Raw genomic sequence first — 18,204 nt, forward strand, 5'->3', positions numbered from 1 at the left:
CATTGGACAAGTTTGGGTGGGGACCACTATCTTACAGTAACAGCTCACTTCATTAAAGACTGGACTCTAGAAAACAAAGTTCTACAAACGAAAGCAGTGTATGAGTCCCAGACTGGAGAGGCAATATCAATATATTGGAAATAAGAGAATGTCTAACCTCATTCGGTATCAAAGAAAAAGTAGTTGCCATTGCTGTGGACAATGCTGCTAACATGGCAGTAGGTGCAAATGTGTTGAATGTCTTACGGGTCCCTTGCTTTGCCCACAGCATGAATGTTTCTGCTGGAAAGTTATACAAAGAGACAGCATTTACTAAATGGCTTGCTCGCATAAGATCAGTAGTCCTTTGGTTTAAGCGTGTCCACATGGCTGGAGTTGTTTTGAAGGAAAAGTTAGCTTCCTTAGAACTTCCAAAACATAATGTCATTCTTGATGTTAAGACCAGATGGAACTCTATGTATCTGATGGTTGAAAGATTTGCTGAAATTTATCCTGGACTCAGTGCAGCAACCAGAGATCAGCGGTTGAAGAAGCGTGTTGACAAGGACAAAGTGGACAAAGTAACAGATGAAGATTTGAAGAAAAGTGAAGAATTTGTAGAATGTATGAAAATTCTTTACACAAGCACGTTAGCAGTATCCACTGACAAAATGCCCACTATTGGTCAGATACTTCCAACCTGGTTAAAACTGCAAAAATGTTTCACTGTTCAACGCGATGATAGCCCATTTATTAAAATGGTAAAGACAGCAATATGGAACGACATGAAGAATAGGTATCAAGATGAAGAAGTGCGCCATTTCTTGGAAGAGGCGGCTGCCTTAGATCCTAGATTCAAATCAAAAATGACCAAAGAAGAGGAAGTTTGGGACAGAATACAAGAAAAATTACTGATATGATCAGAGCAAAGAGAGCCAGCCTCACAGTAATTAAACATGATCCAGATGAGCCCATGTCCTTAAACAACAATGACACAGAGTCCACCAGTGAAACAGAAATAGTTACAGATGTCACAGAAGAAAGCACTGTAAGCATACCCTCTTTAAAACACCCAAGATCTGCAATTGAGGAATTATTCAGTGAGGATGAAGATTCTGTTATAATTACAAGACATGTAGCTCCACCAACTCCTGAAATGGAAGCCCAAAAGGAGATTGAAATGTTCAAGAAGTTTCAAGGAATTAAATTCAGTGCTAATCCTCTTTCATTCTATGATGAGCACAAGTCTAAATTTCCGTGGATTTCGGCATTGTCCATCAGGTATTTCTGTGTTCCTGCCAGCAGTGTTCCCTCTGAGAGAATTCTTTCCTTAGCTGGAAATATTATCAGCCAAGAGCGTGTGCGCCTCGACCCGGAGAAGGCCGATATGTTTATTTTTCTACATAAGAATGCAGAGTGATTGACTGAATTCTTGAAATGTCACTTCATTTACATGACAGAGTTATTTCTACATGTGAGAGATGTTGAACAGTTTAAGGTGTCTGTTATCATAAAAGTACTCAATTTTACTCAAATAATCAGTCAATTAAATATCTTTAAATATTTTGTTTCACATTTTATCTTTAATTAACCCGGGAGGTTGTGTATACTGTGAGTTGTGATTATGTTATTTATATATGTAGTGAAATTAATTTGAGATTCAGTTTATTTGTTTTGTTTTTCATTTATTAAAAGTTTGAAGAATAAACATGGTTTATAAGCTCATTTTAGTGTATAACATTGAAAGGTTGGTGATTGGTGAAAGCGCATTTGTTTTAAAATGAACCTTCAAGGTATAGTACCGTATCGTTAAAAATACCGTATCGTTTCAAAAATACCGGTATGGTATCGTACCGTTTCATCCTTAACAGTATCCATCCCTAAATGGGTGAAGAAATTATGACTTCCAATATAAACATGAGTTCCTTTTTAGCTCACATGAGCTGAAGGCTCAAGTGAGCTTTTCTGGTCCATATTTGTCCGTTGTCTGTCGTTGCCGTTGTCGTTGTAAACTTTTCACATTTTCATCTTCTTCTCCAGAACTATTTGGCCAATTTCAACCAAACTTGGCACAGAGTATCATTAGGTGAAGGGGATTCAAGTTTGTACAAATGAAGGGCCATGTCCTCCTTCAAGGGGAGATAATTATGAAATAGCGAAAAATTAATGGCATCATTGAAAAATCTTCTTCTCAAGAACCAATGGGCCAAGAAAGATGAAACTCATGTGGAATCATTGTCAGGTGGTGTAGAATTAAATTTGTTCAAATCATGACCCCCGGGGGTAGGGTGGGGCCGCAATTGACGACCGAAATTTTAGATAGGAATACATAGGAAAAAGCTTTTCAATACTAAACTGATTTTGGCTTTCTTCCTAGCCACAGTGTTCAGGTGAGCGATGTGGCTCCTGGGCCTCTTGTTATTAAATGGCTTTTTTTCAAATACAATGTAATAAGATGATAAATATGCAAAAAAAAATTACTATTTACAATAATGTCAATTTGCATTATAAAAGACTGAATATTTTGCAAATCATAAAAAAGTGGCGAACATTCTATCTACAAATACATATTATATGCTCATTATTTTTACAAAGAAATTTATTAAAGGGATTGTTACTTAATGTCTGCATGTTGCTCTCCTATTGAGTATACGTATTGCTTATTAAGCTATATATATATATATATTACATATATACTGTTCTTCTAGTTTAATAATGAAACTAAGGAGGTCTTGCTCAAGTCCCTGCAGGAAAACTATATCGACGAATCTTTGAGTTCTACCAACGATATTTCTAATGCATGGAACTATGCATTTTTAAAGGTACGTAATAACATCATACGTAATTCTTGATATTACGTGTTAAACAGTAAGACATTACTGTAATCAGTGGTAATGTAGTACTGTTATTCTTAGACTACGTCAAAATTGCTGACTTGCTCTCCGACAAATCAACAGCTAAGCTTGAAATCCAGCCATCGTACATTGTAACACATCTTTATTTATTCTTAAGACTTCAGGATGCAGTTCATGTAAAAAAAAACAACCAAGTATATATTTTGATAATGTATATATTACTTCAGTTTAATTGCTGCGGCGTTAATAGAGTACAAGGGACTACAAACGATTTTGACCTCACCCCTTGGTGTACAACTTCCGGTGAATGCCAACAAACAAATGCGCAGATTCCTAGAACCTGCTGTGTGGGAGTTACTGAATCAAACTACAAATCCCAGGCCCCGGCTGACTGTTACGCCAGCGTTTCCAAAGACTACAATACTCAGGTGAGTGTTATTATTTCAGCAAGAAATTTGAAGGAAATCATTAAAAAGAATCTATCAAATTTGTCAGAAAAATATTGAGGGTGTAGGAAGGACAATTTATTAAGATTCAACAAATTTATCAAAAAATTAGGAAAAGTATAGAAATTCTTGAGCGTAACATCGGGGCCGGGGTCCATGAATGTTTTTCAAGGGGGATCCTTACCGACTTCAAAAACATCTGACTCGGAAATTTTTTTAACAAGCTCCCCCCTCCCCCGCCAAAAAAAAGTGGGAAAAAAGTCTTAACAAGAATAACCTACTACATGGAAGTTGGACATTTTTCAGGACTTCTTCCGGGTTCGTGTTCATAAAGGAGGCGGGTAACTAAGTTCACTTTTTTTTGAAGGGTTACTTAATTTTATAAATTTAACTTAAAAAAAAAAACAACCTCCCGACTCTGCTTTTCTAGATTTGCACATGGCTTAGGATTTGATAAGTTTTGTGTATGTAAGCGTTCAAAAATCGGCATTGGTTTTAATTAAAACTAAACTAACCAATGCCGATTTTTGAACGCTTACATATTAGAAACTAATTTAGTTTCTATATCATGATTACGGATATAATTGTACTTTGTAATATAATGTTTCCTTCGGAAATATTCTCCAATTCCACTTGATTTTGAGCATTTTGTTGATTTTAAAGGGCTGCTATGATCGGTTTCAACAGTTAGTTCAAAGTTCATCAGCACCGGTCATTGGAGTCGCAATTACCGTTATGGTAATCGAGGTAAGAAACTGGGTTGTTTTTTTACCACTACAGTAACTATTAAACAAAATATTACATTTGTTCTTGACACTTTATGTTTGAATGTTGCCATTCTCCACAAGACTAATACCTGAAACTATCCCCTATATATATAAACATATATTTTCAAATGGTTAACATAAATTTTTTTTAAGATATGCTTTTTTTTCAAAATCACGACTTAATTTTAAAAAGAGTTTTACTCGTTTATTCATCTTAAATTGATTATTATCGAAAAAAATGTTTGTACAATTTTACTGCGATGAAGAAACCCAGAGTTGTTTTGTACTTTATCACATAAGGAGAAGCTCCTCCTGGCACAAAAAGAGAGTTCACATAATTGAAAATTCGTCCCCCTTTATAAAATATGAACATGGATGTATAAATATAAAACAAACCTTCATACTTTTATTCTGTCATGAAATCTTTTTTTTCCCTCTTTCTTGATAACTTACATGTGTACATTGTCTTTCCTAGCTTTTGGGCTTTGTTTTTGCCATTGTCCTATGTAAGCAGACGGGATCCGAGTCTATGGCTGTGTAATATAACAGCCCAGATACTACACAGACAACAGTAGAGTCAGAAAGAACTCCAGCTCAACATTACTGTCAAGCCATTCAGCCACTATATTCCTATACAACACTCCTGTACTAAGCTTCTATATATCCTTGTTAAAGCATAAGAAGTAATTTAGACAATGTAAATTCTATAATCTTATTATTTTCGTGAATATAAATTATGTTTTCTGGTTTAATTATATAATTCCTATTGAAACAGTTTTAAATCAAATTATAATGTGTTAAGGTTTCGAGTTACACATTTGTAACAATTAATCTAGCTTTTAAAAAGACCTGTGTTTTAAAATTTAGCTTAATGTACTGATGATAGTAATTAACAACTTTATAAATAAGTCATCTCTCAATATATATTCAGCGCTTTTTGTAATGTTACTTTTAAAGAATGCAATCTTATTTTAGAAGACCTCAGCCCCATGCGGGATATTTGTCCAGTTTTTGGTGCTTTTGTTTCCTTTGATATTATTTTTGTTCTTGTCCTAGTCATTCTTTGTTTGTTTGTTTTTTAGGTCACCTGAGTCACTCAGGTGACCTATTGCTATCCGTTTTTGTCCGTCGGCGTGCGTCGTGCGTCGTGCGACGTGCGTCGTGCGATGTGCGTTAACATTTGAACATTTTTAGCTTCTTCTCTGAAACCGCTCAACCAATTTCAACTAAATTTGGCATATAGCATCTATGGGTGAAGGGGAACAAAAATTGTGAATTTCATGGTCCCTGCCCCCCTGGGGCCTGAGGGGTGGGGCTAAAACCACCAAAATTAATGCAATCTTTAAAAATCTTCTTCTTTACTCCTGGACATCAAGCAGTCAAACTGTTGGCATCATTGTGATAAGCATTGAGTCCTCTACCAAAATTGTGAAATTCATGGCCCCAGGGTCAGGGGTTCTGGTGCTAGGGCGGGGCTATATAGATCATATAGTGAAAGTGCATTATTTCTTTGAAAATCTTCTTCTCTGCTCCTGGGTATTAAATAAACTAACTAAGTATATAGTTATGATGAGTAAGAGTGACTCTTCCAAAATTGTGAAATTCATGGCCCCAGGGGCAGGGGTTCTGGTGTTAGGGTGGGGCTCTATTGATTATATAGTGAAAATGCATTAGTTCTTTGGAAATCTTCTTCTCTGCTCCTGGGTATTAATTAAACTAACTAAGTATATAGTAATGATGAGTAAGAGTACCTCTACCAAAATTGTGAAATTCATGGCCCCAGGGGCAGGGGTTCTGGTGTTAGGGTGGGGCTCTATTGATCATATAGTGAAAATGCATTAATTCATTGAAAATCTTCTTCTCTGCTCCTGGGTATTAAATAAACTAACTAAGTATATAGTTATAATGAGTAAGAGTACCTCTTTCAAAATTGTGAAATTCATGACCCCAGGGTCAGGGGTTCTGGTGTTAGGGCGGGGCTCTATTGATTATATAGTGACAATGCATTAATCCTTTGAAAATCTTCTTCTCTGCTCCTGGGTATTAAATTCAGTAACTAAGTACATAGTTATGATGAGCAAGAGTGCCTCTTTCAAAATTGTGAATTTTATGGCCCCTGGGTCAGGGGTTCTGGTGTTAGGGTGGGGCTCTATTGATTATATAGTGAAAATGCATTAATCCTTTGAAAATCTTCTTCTCTACTCCTGGGTATTATTGAAACATATTAAATACATTGTTATGATAATCAAGGATGCCTCTTTCAAAATTGTGAAATTCATGGCCCCAGGGTCAGGGGTTCTGGTGCTAGGGCGGGGCTATATAGGTCATATAGTGAAAGTGCATTATTTCTTTGAAAATCTTCTTCTCTACTCCTGGGTATCATTTAAACAAATTGAATACATAGTTATGATAAGCAAGGGTGACTCTACCAAAATTGTGAAATTCATAGCCCCAGGGGCAGGGGTTCTGGTGTTAGGGCGGGGCTATATAAATCATATAGTGAAAATGCATTAATGCTTTAAAAATCTTCTCTACTCCTGGGTATTATTTAAACAAATTAAATACATAGTTATGATAAGCAAGGATGCCTCTTCCAAAATTGTGAATTTCATGGACCCTGGATCAGGGGTTCTGGTGTTAGGGTGGGGCTCTATTTATTATATAGTGAAAATGCATTAATGCTTTAAAAATCTTCTCTACTCCTGGGTATTATTTAAACAAATTAAGTACATTGTTATGATAAGCAAGGATGATTCTTCCAAATTATGAAATTCATGGCCCCAGGTACAGGGGTTCTGGTGCTAGGGCGGGGCCATATATATCCTATAGTGAAGGTGAATTATTTCTTTAAAAATCTTCTTCTCTGCGCCTGGGTATTATTTAAACAAACTATTAGTACATTGTTATGATACGCAAGTATGCCCCTTCCAAAATTGTGAATTTCATGGCCCCAGGGTCAAGGGTTCTGGTGAAAAGGGGGGGGCTCTATTGATTATATAGTGAAAAAGCAAAATTTCTCTGAAAATATTCTTTTCTGCTTCTGGTTAAAAAGCAAAGAAGCTAAGTGTATAGTTATGATGAGCATGATTACTTCTTCCAGAGTAGTGAATTGCATGACCCCTGGGTCAGATGTGCTGGTGTAAGGGTGGGGCTCTTGATAATGTAGTGAAAATACATTAATTCTGTTAAATAATCCTGTCTGCTCCTTAGTGTTAATCAGATAAACAAAGTGATTACTTACATGTATGATGAATAAACTTCTGGTCCCAGGGTGAGAGACTCTGGTGTTTCTCGGTGGGGATGGGAGGTGGGGGGGGGGGGGGGCTGGGGGGCTCTATTGATAATGTAGTGAATCTGTAGTAAAAACTGCATTATTTCTTTGAAAATCTTCTCTGCACCTGGGCATATCAGAGGCAAAAAGAGTAAAAGTTTAATAAATATTTTTGAACATCTGGGCCATTTTGTCAAGTGTTCTGGTCCTGGCCAGGGCTCTATTAATTTGTATTCTACTGAGGGGAGTTATTCCCCTTTGCCATTTACTTTTGATAATTAGTCACTGTAAATAATGTACTTGAAAGGTTAATAGAATAAGAGAATTTTGCAAGATTTTTTATTGTATAATACAAAAAGTACTTTCATAGTTTTAATGATCAGGTAGACTTGTAAGTAATAGATAAATAAAAATGAGACAAAAATAACTTGTCTTATTCAATGTTCATCAAAGACCAAGAGAGTCCAATGTAAGAGATTTCAACAAGGAATTAAAATAGTACAGAAGCATTGATAGTTTGTTAATATACTGTATGGTGATAGTGATAAATGGGGAACAGATTAGAACCTAATTTATGAACTGTTAATGAACACTAGACTAATTATTTTGTTGAACCTGATCACCCTATTTTTCTTGCTTTTGGGCAACAAAGCTTCACTTTTCAGTTCATTTTATACTCTATGGATTCTCTAAATTGTTGTATTATACTCAGGTGACCGTTAAGGCCCTTGGGCCTCTTGTTTGTTTTACATTATTACACAATTTAAAATAACTGTATGAATTACAAACTCTATCACGAAATATTTGTTAATCTCGAGACATGCATGTATTTGTCAGACTACAGAGTTTCTGAAATAAGAATCACGTAACATATTTGTTATTAGGAGAATTTTTATTCTTTATGCTTGATCAGAACATCAGTTCTTATGTACATGTATATAGGTTTTTATTTTTGTTTGTTCGGAGTTTTAGTCGGGAAGAGGTAAAATATTCTTGCTTGTACTTTTATACATTAATTTTTTTTATTAAAAAAAATTTGCGATTTTTCATGTGATTTTGTATATATATATATATATATATATATATATATATATATATATATATATATATATATATATATATATATATATATATATATATATATATATATATATATATATATATATATATATATATATATATATATACAAGGGAAAAAAAAACTGTATTTGTACCTGACACAAATGAAATATATACTACAATGATGTCTACCAACACTGATGCGAGAGATCTTTGTAGCCAATAAGAGAAGAGGCCATTGTGACAATTAGACCAATAAAGAATGCGTCTGTGACTGTTAGTAAGGGACCATTTCTGTGACAATAATCAACATAAGAATTTTTTTAGTGACTAGGATTAAGAAAAAAAAATGTATTGTTCAAGAAACCTTCAACAGTGCATGCTGAAATACTACACTTAGTTCCAAAAGGAATTTCTAGTTTTAAGGTATATTAGTAAGAAATCGATTTCCAATTTAACCCGTCAGTTCCTTAAATATGCTAACAAAGGAATAGGTGCTGTGGACATTATTAACATTCTTAATCATAAAAAAAGTTCAGTCTTGCATTCAAACATATTTCAATCTGTTGCTTCCAATTTTTATGCCCCCGTATCGAAGGTTCGGGGGTATATAGTTTTTGCCCTATCCGTCTGTCCAATTGTCTGTCTGTCTGTTTATCTGTTTGTCCGCAAAAACTTCAACATTGACCATAACTTTTTATTGGTTGGAGCTATGGCTTTCGTACTTCACATGTGTATTCCTTGTGACAAGACCTTTCTTTGGGTACCATCATGTCTGACCTTTTGACCTGACCTTTGTGTTTGACCCAGTTTTACAAAATTTTACCCAACATTAACCTTGGCCATAACTTTTGAACGGTTGGCGATAGGGCTTTCATATTTCACATATGTAATCCTTGTGACAAGACCTTCCTTTGGATACCAACAACTTTGACCTTTTGACCTTGACCTTGGAGTTTAACCTGCTTTTGATAAACTTAAAACTTGCCCGTATCTTTTGAACGGTTGGTGATAGGGTTTTCATATTTCACATATATATTTCTTGTGAGAAGGCCTTTCCTTGGGCACCATGAATTTTGACCTTGAGATTTTATTTACCTTTGAAAATTTTTAACCTTTTCCATATCTCTTTAATGGTTGCTGCTAGGGCTTTCATATTTCACAGGAATATTCCTCGGGACAAGAACTTACTTTTGTACTAACATATTTGATTTGCATTTGAGAAAGTTTAAACTTTGCTATAAGTTGCCATACGGGGCCATCAGTGTTTCACAAATTTTGTTTTCATTTATACACAAACCTTACAGTGCCTAGTGAACATCTAAAACAAATTCCTCTTAAGTGTTCCTTTTTTCAACTATAGTCCCGCTGGACACGTCATTACTGGCGATGTTAATATAGTTGAAAATGACAACCTAAAACCTATCATTTTAAAAGATCCTAAATACGGGGAGTCCAGATCTTTCAATTGGCGACAGAACATCATTTCTATTATGAATTCTGTCCAAGATTATGCGAAGTTGGGCGAAATGTGAAGGGGAAGACCTGAACGCTTTTTAAATTTGTCAGAATGGATGAATCGTGTTAGAAAGTGAAAAGTCAATATGGTAACCATCTATCATTTTTCACCAAATCAGAGGTAATAAAAGAATTGGAAAGACTACATAAACAATATGTTATGGTTCCAGCAGACAGGGCTTGAAACAATATCGTCTTTGTTTGAAAGGCTCATTATAACTGTATTTTAGAAAAACTTGATTTTAATTCTACATTTGAAAATCCTACTTATACTCACTGTTCACTCTCGAAGGGTGAAATTCTTCAAAATTATATTTAAGTCTTTAATACTTTTAACATGCCAGTCAATAAAGGTGAGAATGATCTATTCTACCTATACTTAGATTCATAAACTTCATAAAAATCCTTACAAATATATATTGCCGGGTCCAGCAAGTGCCCTACTATATACCTATTATTTCTCCTCATAAAAAATATTAACTACTGTGCTACAGCATGTTCTAGAAATGGTGAAAATCAAATGTGAATTCTCAAAAAACCCAAAGAACTTGGAAAATTTAAAATCACAATATTTTTCAAAATTAAAATGCATGACCTTTTCTACAGTTTATAAAACCATTCCTCGCGATAAATTAAAAAACAGGCTTTTCAATATAATAGACAACTGCTTGTTCAATCAAAAAGAACTCGAAAATTTTTATATCTTGACTGGTCATCAACGAAATTACTTTGTTATAAATGAAAAATATGGAGATAACGAACATTATTCACGCTCAAAAGTCCATTAAACAATACAAATTTTGGAGCAGAGCAAACACGAACCTCCAAAACATCAGAGGTGGGATCAGGTGCCATGGAGAAGTGAGCATCCCCTGCCGACCGGTCACACCCGCCGTGTGCTCCTTGTTATGAACGGGTAAAAACGGAAAAATCCGTCGAGAACTCAGTGTGTAAATAATGGCCTAACAATTAGTATGAAAAACGTCAGTCAGCATTTGACTTGATGATAAATTGTATTTGCTGACAAGGTCATTCTATCGACCATAGAACTTACTGACTTTAAACGAGACTGCTGATATTCTTGTTTCATCAACTTGTTTGTCAATAACTTACCTCGTTTTAGAAATTGTTGATACGTAAAGCATGCTCTTGCGTATCGAATCAACTGAGAGATATAAACCCCGTACGCAGATGATGAAGGTAAATTGCTGCATAAGTAAGGGAAGTTAACGATTGAAAAGTTAATGTCATCACGTTTATCATAAAGCTTGGTTGTTAGATAATCATTAACGTCTTTTCTAGTAAAATATCCAAATATGAAACAGATGTGACAGACTCTGTGGTATCTTTAATTTCAAGCTAACTGGGATATATCGTACGAATACGAATGGAAATAACCATTGTTAATTGACAATACGTCGTCGATATATCTAAATGTCGAGTTAAAGGCCACAGCAAGTGTTTTCTTCTTTTCAGGTACAAGATTTTTAACAAATTCTGCTTCATGTGAATACAAAAATAGATCTGCTAATTATAACCGGACACAATTGGTACCCATGGGAATTCCAATAGATTGTTGGAAGACCTTGTCTCCAAAAACCACAAAGATATTGTCAATCAGAAATTCAAGCATCTTTTTAATATCAACTTCAGAGTACTTGTGTGTACAACCAGAATGTTTTTAACAAAATAATTTTGCAAATGACCAATGACAAGGTAAGTAAATTTACGAGTTCCATTTCTATTGAAAAAGCAGCTGTCAATGATATCAAAAAGCCTGCACTTTAATTTATCTTGGGGGCTGGTTTTATATAAAGTTGAAGTCGTAAAATTTTATGTTGTTGATTTTGGTAAAATTTTGTGACTTCAAATCCCCCCCCCCCCACTCCCAAAAAAAAAAATTGGAATTTTTTAATATCCACATCTGACTTACACCTCTTCTCGAATATATTGTTTCACAGTGCTCCTGAAGTTTCTCCTTCACTGCTGTTAATATTTTAGTGAGGAGTAAAGAAAGAGGCTTGGTAGAACATTTACTGGAACCCGCTATGTATCTTTGTTTGTAAGGAATTTTATGAAGTTTCGGAATCCAATATAGATATGGTAATTCAAATTCATGTTGGTTGTTGGGAATATTAAAAATATTCAAATCACTCTGATTCTCCACACAAGTACTCTGAAATTGATATTAAAAGGATGCTGGATTTCATCATGGACAATATCAATGTAGTATTGGACTTTAGCGAGAAGCACTGACTTTTACACTCGACGGCTTACTTTGACATTTAAACATTTGTCATGTACGGAGGTACGGAATTGATTTTATATTAGAAAACCTTACTAGCTATAGTGGTCATAGGTATGATGTTAGGGGCACTTACATGATTTACTTGTGTGCAATCAACACAAGAGATAATGGGAGGTAGAATAAATTGACTTAAAATTCCCTATTATGAGGGATAGAATTTCCTTTCAATCTCATTTTAAGAAGGAATCAAATAAGGAAGGAAAAAACATTCCAGAATGAAAACCTGGCAGTAGTTGGTCAAATGGGAAAGGGGGAGGTTAGTACAGGGTGTTTATCCTTCCCCTCCCCAGAAAACGTAATATGTGCTTTGAAATGCCCAATTAATATCGTTTAATTAATTGTTAAGCTAAATACTTATATATCGCAAAAAAAAAAACTGCCGTATATTGTCCCAGTGTAAAAGTAAGTCCTCGATTGTAAAAGTCAGCACTTCTCGCAAAAGTCCATTTGGAGACCAGTCTCTTAACAAACTGTTGGAATACAAAAGGGTTCTTATTGTGGTCCTTTACTAGACGACCTGTTTTTATATTATGAAGCAGAATTTATCAAAAAATTTCTACATGACTTGTCGTTGCCTTCAACCCGACATTCAAATCTATTGACGACGTTTTATCTATGAACAATAGTTACTTCCATTTATGTATGTCGACTCGTTATATCCCAGTGAACTTGAAAGAAAAGACACAATAGAGTCTGCCACATCTGTTTCGTAATTGGATGTTTTACTGTCTATAGACGATAATTAAGGACCAACTAACAACTGAACTGTATAACAAGATAACTTCAGCTTTTCAATCGTCAACGTTCCCCTTTTGATGTAGTAATATTCCACTAATACCTACATATGGTGTTAATGTCTCCTAAATTATTCGATACTCAAGATCATGCTCTGAGTACGATCCGGCAGGATACTGACAGATAACTTGATATTACAGGGATTTCAACAACATCGCTTAAAGTCAGCATTTCGCAAATTCTATGGTCGTTATAATGACCTTGTTAGTAAATATAACTTATCATTGGGTCGTATTTTGACTGACATATTTCATACCAATTGTTAGGTCTTTAGGCCTTAGTTTTTAGCTCTACTGGTCAGAGACCAGAAGAGCTTATGCGATAGTAAGGTGTCCGTCGTCCGTCCGTCTAGCTGTCTGTTTGTCTGTCCGTCCGTCTGTAAACAATTTTTCAAAACGCTACTCCTCCTACAGTTTTGGTCTGATTTCAATATAACTTGGCACACAAGTAGAATACACTAAGATACATAATTCTGTGTATCGGTTTTTGATTTCAATGAACGGTGTTGCCATGGTTATTAAAAGTAGAAATTTCTGTAAAATACTTTCAAAATGCTACTCCTCCTACAGTTTTGGTCTGATATCAATATAACTTGGTACAGAAGTAGACTATACTAAGATATACATAATTCTTTGTATCGTTTTTTGATTTCAATGAACGGTGTTGCCATGGTTACTAAAAATAGAAATTTCTGTGAAATACATTCAAAATGCTACTCCTCCTACAGTTTTGATCTCTTTTCAATATAACTTGGCACACATGTAGACTACACTAAGATACATACATCAGTGTATCCGTTTTTGATTTCGATGAACGGTGTGGCCATGGTTACTAAAAATAGAAATTTTCTTGAAATACTTTCAAAATGCTACTCCTCTACAGTTTTGATCTCATTTCAGTATAACTTGGCACACAAATAGACAACACAAAGATACATAATTCTGTATATCCGTTTTTGATTTCGATAAACGGTGCTGCCATGGTCACTAAAAATAGAAATTTCCTTGAAACACTTTCAAAATGCTACTCCTCCTACTGTTTTGGTCTGATTTTAGTATAACTTGACACACAAGTAGACTACATTAAGATACATAATTCTGTGTATCCATTATTCGATTTTGATGAACGGTGTTGCCATGGTTACTAAAAATAGAAATTCTTTAAAATACTTTCAAAACGCTACTCCTCCTGCATGTTTTGTTTGATTTCAGTATCACTTGGCATACAAGTAGACTACAATGAGATACATAATTGTCATTATTGCTTTTTGATTTTGTTGAATGATGTTGCCATACTTACTTATATTGAAATTTCTGTAAAATTATTTTGAAAGGCTACTCCACCTACAGTTTTACTCTGATTGCAATAAATCTTGCCACAAAAACAGACTAAATCAGGGATCATTATTCTATCTATTGCTGCTGCAAAGTTTCAAGTCCAAGTGCTACTTCTATCTTCCTTTATAAGTACAACCAGTAGAGCTACAGTCTCATCAGAAACTTCTGGTTATACTGAATATGACTACGAATTATTTTGTCCATCTGCTCATGCAATACATAGGGCTCACGGCGGGTGTGTCAGGTCGACAGGGGATGTTAACTCTTCTTAGGCACCCGATCCCAAAACTGGAATTTCCAGCTCCCCGTCTTTTATGCCCTGTTCATACATTTGTATTGTTTGTAGGTGCTTTTTTTTTTTTTTTTTTTTAGATCGATCACTGTTCGTTATCTTCAACTTTTTTAATACTGAAATTTCAGTGTTAGTATTTAATTTATTCACATAATGTTTTACTACGACAATGTCACAAATCAACAATTGCAAAAAAGATAGGCATTTGAAAATTTAAGCATTATAGCTGTATAATAGGGTCCCTGTGCTGTTCGTATCAATGACGAGGGATATATATATAGTAACTGAAGATGGATCAGTGTTTCTTCTCAAGGCACTGATAGTGAAGGTTTATGCCAAACATTAAATTATTCACTGAGGCCATTGATTGTACCAAACATCCTGTAGGTTGAGTGAGGTAGAGTTCCAAACATTCATCATATATAGGTTCATGTGTAAATAATTATTATCGAATTTGATCACCATATTTTTATTGTTTCACTCTTTCATGCAAGGTGCTCTCATTAGACAATCCAAACTATGAAAAAGATGTCAACTAATTTGGAAGTACATATAGGTCTCCATATATATCACATGATATCCATGTGAATTGGTGATGAATGGGGAATAGTTTCCTAGATAAATCTTGACAATCTGATGAGAACTGATTACATGTGGCTAAAAAAAGTATTGACAAAATATTTTTTTGTAGACTGATGTAAATGTTTATGCTAATCGTATGTTATCCATGTTGACCGACTCTTGATGAATACCTATGTCATTTTATTTAATGTTTGGTACAGTCACTGTCATATTCCTTTTAATCAATATATTTGGTACACTCATATTCATTAGCTTTTTCAGCTTCGTATCATCAGTGACGTTCACATTCCTTTGCTCAAAACTCTCTCCTCTACGATGTATTCTTTGGTGATTGGTACAATCAATTGACGCATTCACTTTCTCATCAGATATGATACAATTACTGATGCATTCCTACTAGGCCTGTTACATAAACTTAACATTGACATTCAATTTATCAATGGCTGTTTATCTTGACTTATTCTATAGTTAGTTAACAAAGAAGATATTAAAATTCGTCATCTTCTTTGTCCAATGCTACATCTATTTATTACGGAAGCCTATTAGTGCCAACCTGTATATATTTAAAAGCAAACCTCTCTATATAAAGGAAATGCGAAATGTAAAAACAGAACCTCGAAATATATAAAGGAAGTGCACTTATGGGCTTCCGTAGTTTATGTTAAAGAAAAGCATACCGTTCTGTAACATGTATTTATGAAAGCTGATATAAGCATAAAAAAGAATGTACTTGTGTATCCTTATCTTGTTAAAATCCTGATAACACTTCACCCTTTATTAAGAATTGTCTATTTCTGTTGTCAATCTTTTAGGGAATATCCTCAAAACATCATTCAGTACAGTGATTAAATATTAGGAATGCCCTTGTTAAGGTCTTCCGTTCCAACGGAAGACATTCTACTGATTCTGATGATTAAGATTATTCGTCTCCAACGGAAGACCTTATTGTTTTCTTTCGGTTTCTTTTTCCCTATTATTATTATTCTTACCGATTTTGTGCACGCGAGTTCTCGGTAACGGCTTAGCCGATTTTCATGAAATTTTCATATCTGATAGGTATTGATCTGAACCTTATTGGAAATTTTTTTCGTTGACTTCCATCTTGAGATATTTGGGATTTTCTGATTTTCAGAGGGTCGGCTTGTCCTGGAAACTCCTCCGAAACGACTTAAGATATTGTGTCAAGATTTTTAGTGAGGGTAGGGGAAGGTTTGAAGATTTGCAGATGGGTGTCCAAAGCTCTCTAGCGCAAAAGGCGCCAAAGCTCAGTAGGGCTCAAAATATGTCTCACAAAATTTTGGACAGTGTTGATAAGCAATACTGAACAAAACATGGTCAGAATATTGTTCTAAAAAATATGCACCCCTTCAATTTTTGTTAAACGGCCCTTTAAGGACTTGGAGGGGTGGCCCATAAATATTTCCATTCGGCATATTTCCACAACAAAAAGAAATTTTTGAATAGGTGTTGAACAAAAAGTCTTCAAAATCACAAGACCTTTCATTTCATATCAAGAAAAAGGGGCTGACCCCTCAAATTAGGGGCTCAGAGGGGCCAAAAGTCTTTCATCTATAACTCTTTAACTATCAATATTTTGTTATCAATTACTGAAGCAAAATGCTAATCTTAACGATTTGCCACTACATATTATAAAATGAAGATCATATGGTGCGTAATAAGGGACCAAAAGGGGCCAGAATGCTAAATCTTTGACGCTTTATATCTCAACAAGGGGAGATATTTTAATAAGCAATATTGAACAAAAAATGTTCAGAATAATGTTCTGAACAATATGCGTTCTTTAAATTTTTGCAAAACGGACCTATTAAGGACTTGAAGGGTTGGCCCCTAAATATTTCTATTCTACATATCTCGAAAACGAGAAGAAACTTCTGAATAGTTGTTGAGCAAAAAATGTTTAAAATCACAAGTCTTTTCATTTGATACCAAGAAAAAGGGGCTGACCCTTCAAATTAGGGACTCAGTGGGGCCAAAAGACTAAATGTAACTCTTCAATGATCAAGAATTTGTTATAAATTACTGAAGCAAAAATGCTTAACGTAACAATATGCAACAATATGTTGTGAAATTTTGATTCTCTATTGCGTAATTAGGGGCCATAAGTGGCCAGAATGCTAAATCTTTTTCATTATTTTGAAAAAGCAGTATTGAACGAAAGATCTTCAAGATTATGTTATATAAATCAACAGAATGAAATCTAAGGAGGGAAATCTTTATATCATTATCTTTGAACGAAGACTTAATCAAAATCACATCTCATCGAAAAATCGGACGGAAGACCTACTCGTTGCTCGCAACGAAATCTCATTTAGTTATTCTTTTTTTCCTAGACGCTAACTTTGAAACTCCCGATTTTCCTCATTTCTAAACGGATTTTGTTCAAATTTTCAGAGCAGTTAGACTTTACAAAACGCTTTTAAAATACTGTAATACATTTCAATAATTTCTTTCCGCTCACGAGTTATTTCCCTTTGATTGAAATATTAGGGGCTTTGGTTTCCAGACAAAAGACCGAGACCATAATAGCTGGAGCACGAACATTATTGAAATTGAAAAGAAGAAACACTGTAGTTGTGCACATCAGTTTTTGTTTGTTGATTTCTGCGTTCAAAATGGCGCTAGAGAGGGGTCGAAAATCAGGACGCTTAAAAGAGCAAAAATTTAGACATTTTTTCTTTTGTATCTTTAAATGATTATTGATTTTGTTTGAAAACGAAACCATTTTGAATTAAAAGAAACATTTTATGATGGGTTTTTTAAAAATTTGAATAAGTTTTTAAAGTGTTTCTAATTATCCCAACAAGATCGGCAACTCTATATTAATATTCTACAGTATAAAAGAACGGAAACTATTTTCTCCAATCTGCGGAATACAATTCGTCGCCCATCTCGTTATATTACTGTGATTTCTAAATTACATAAAGTGACTCTTATTACCTAATTAGAATTAGCTATAAATTAGTAATTGTCACAC

The 18,204-nt window shown here is 34.6% G+C and overlaps 1 protein-coding gene across 2 annotated transcripts in view; it reads left to right on the plus strand.

Annotated features, from left to right (window-relative positions):
* LOC133201335 (tetraspanin-9-like) overlaps positions 1-4,775 on the plus strand; it is a 41,142-nt gene extending 36,367 nt beyond the window's left edge. The window contains exons 3-6 of one of the 2 annotated variants that reach the window (XM_061337142.1): positions 2,688-2,801; positions 3,062-3,262; positions 3,944-4,027; positions 4,523-4,775. In XM_061337142.1, coding sequence (XP_061193126.1) covers positions 2,688-2,801; positions 3,062-3,262; positions 3,944-4,027; positions 4,523-4,588 — 465 coding nt within the window. In that variant the 3' untranslated portion in view covers positions 4,589-4,775. The remainder of the gene's footprint in view (positions 1-2,687; positions 2,802-3,061; positions 3,263-3,943; positions 4,028-4,522) is intronic. The other variant, XM_061337141.1, reaches the window with a different exon arrangement.
* The last annotated feature ends 13,429 nt before the right edge of the window (positions 4,776-18,204 follow it).

This window comes from Saccostrea echinata, unplaced genomic scaffold, assembly GCF_033153115.1.
Source record: "Saccostrea echinata isolate AGI-Se365-2 ecotype Australia unplaced genomic scaffold, CSIRO_AGI_Sech_v1 ptg000043l, whole genome shotgun sequence".
Classification (NCBI taxonomy): domain Eukaryota; kingdom Metazoa; phylum Mollusca; class Bivalvia; order Ostreida; family Ostreidae; genus Saccostrea; species Saccostrea echinata.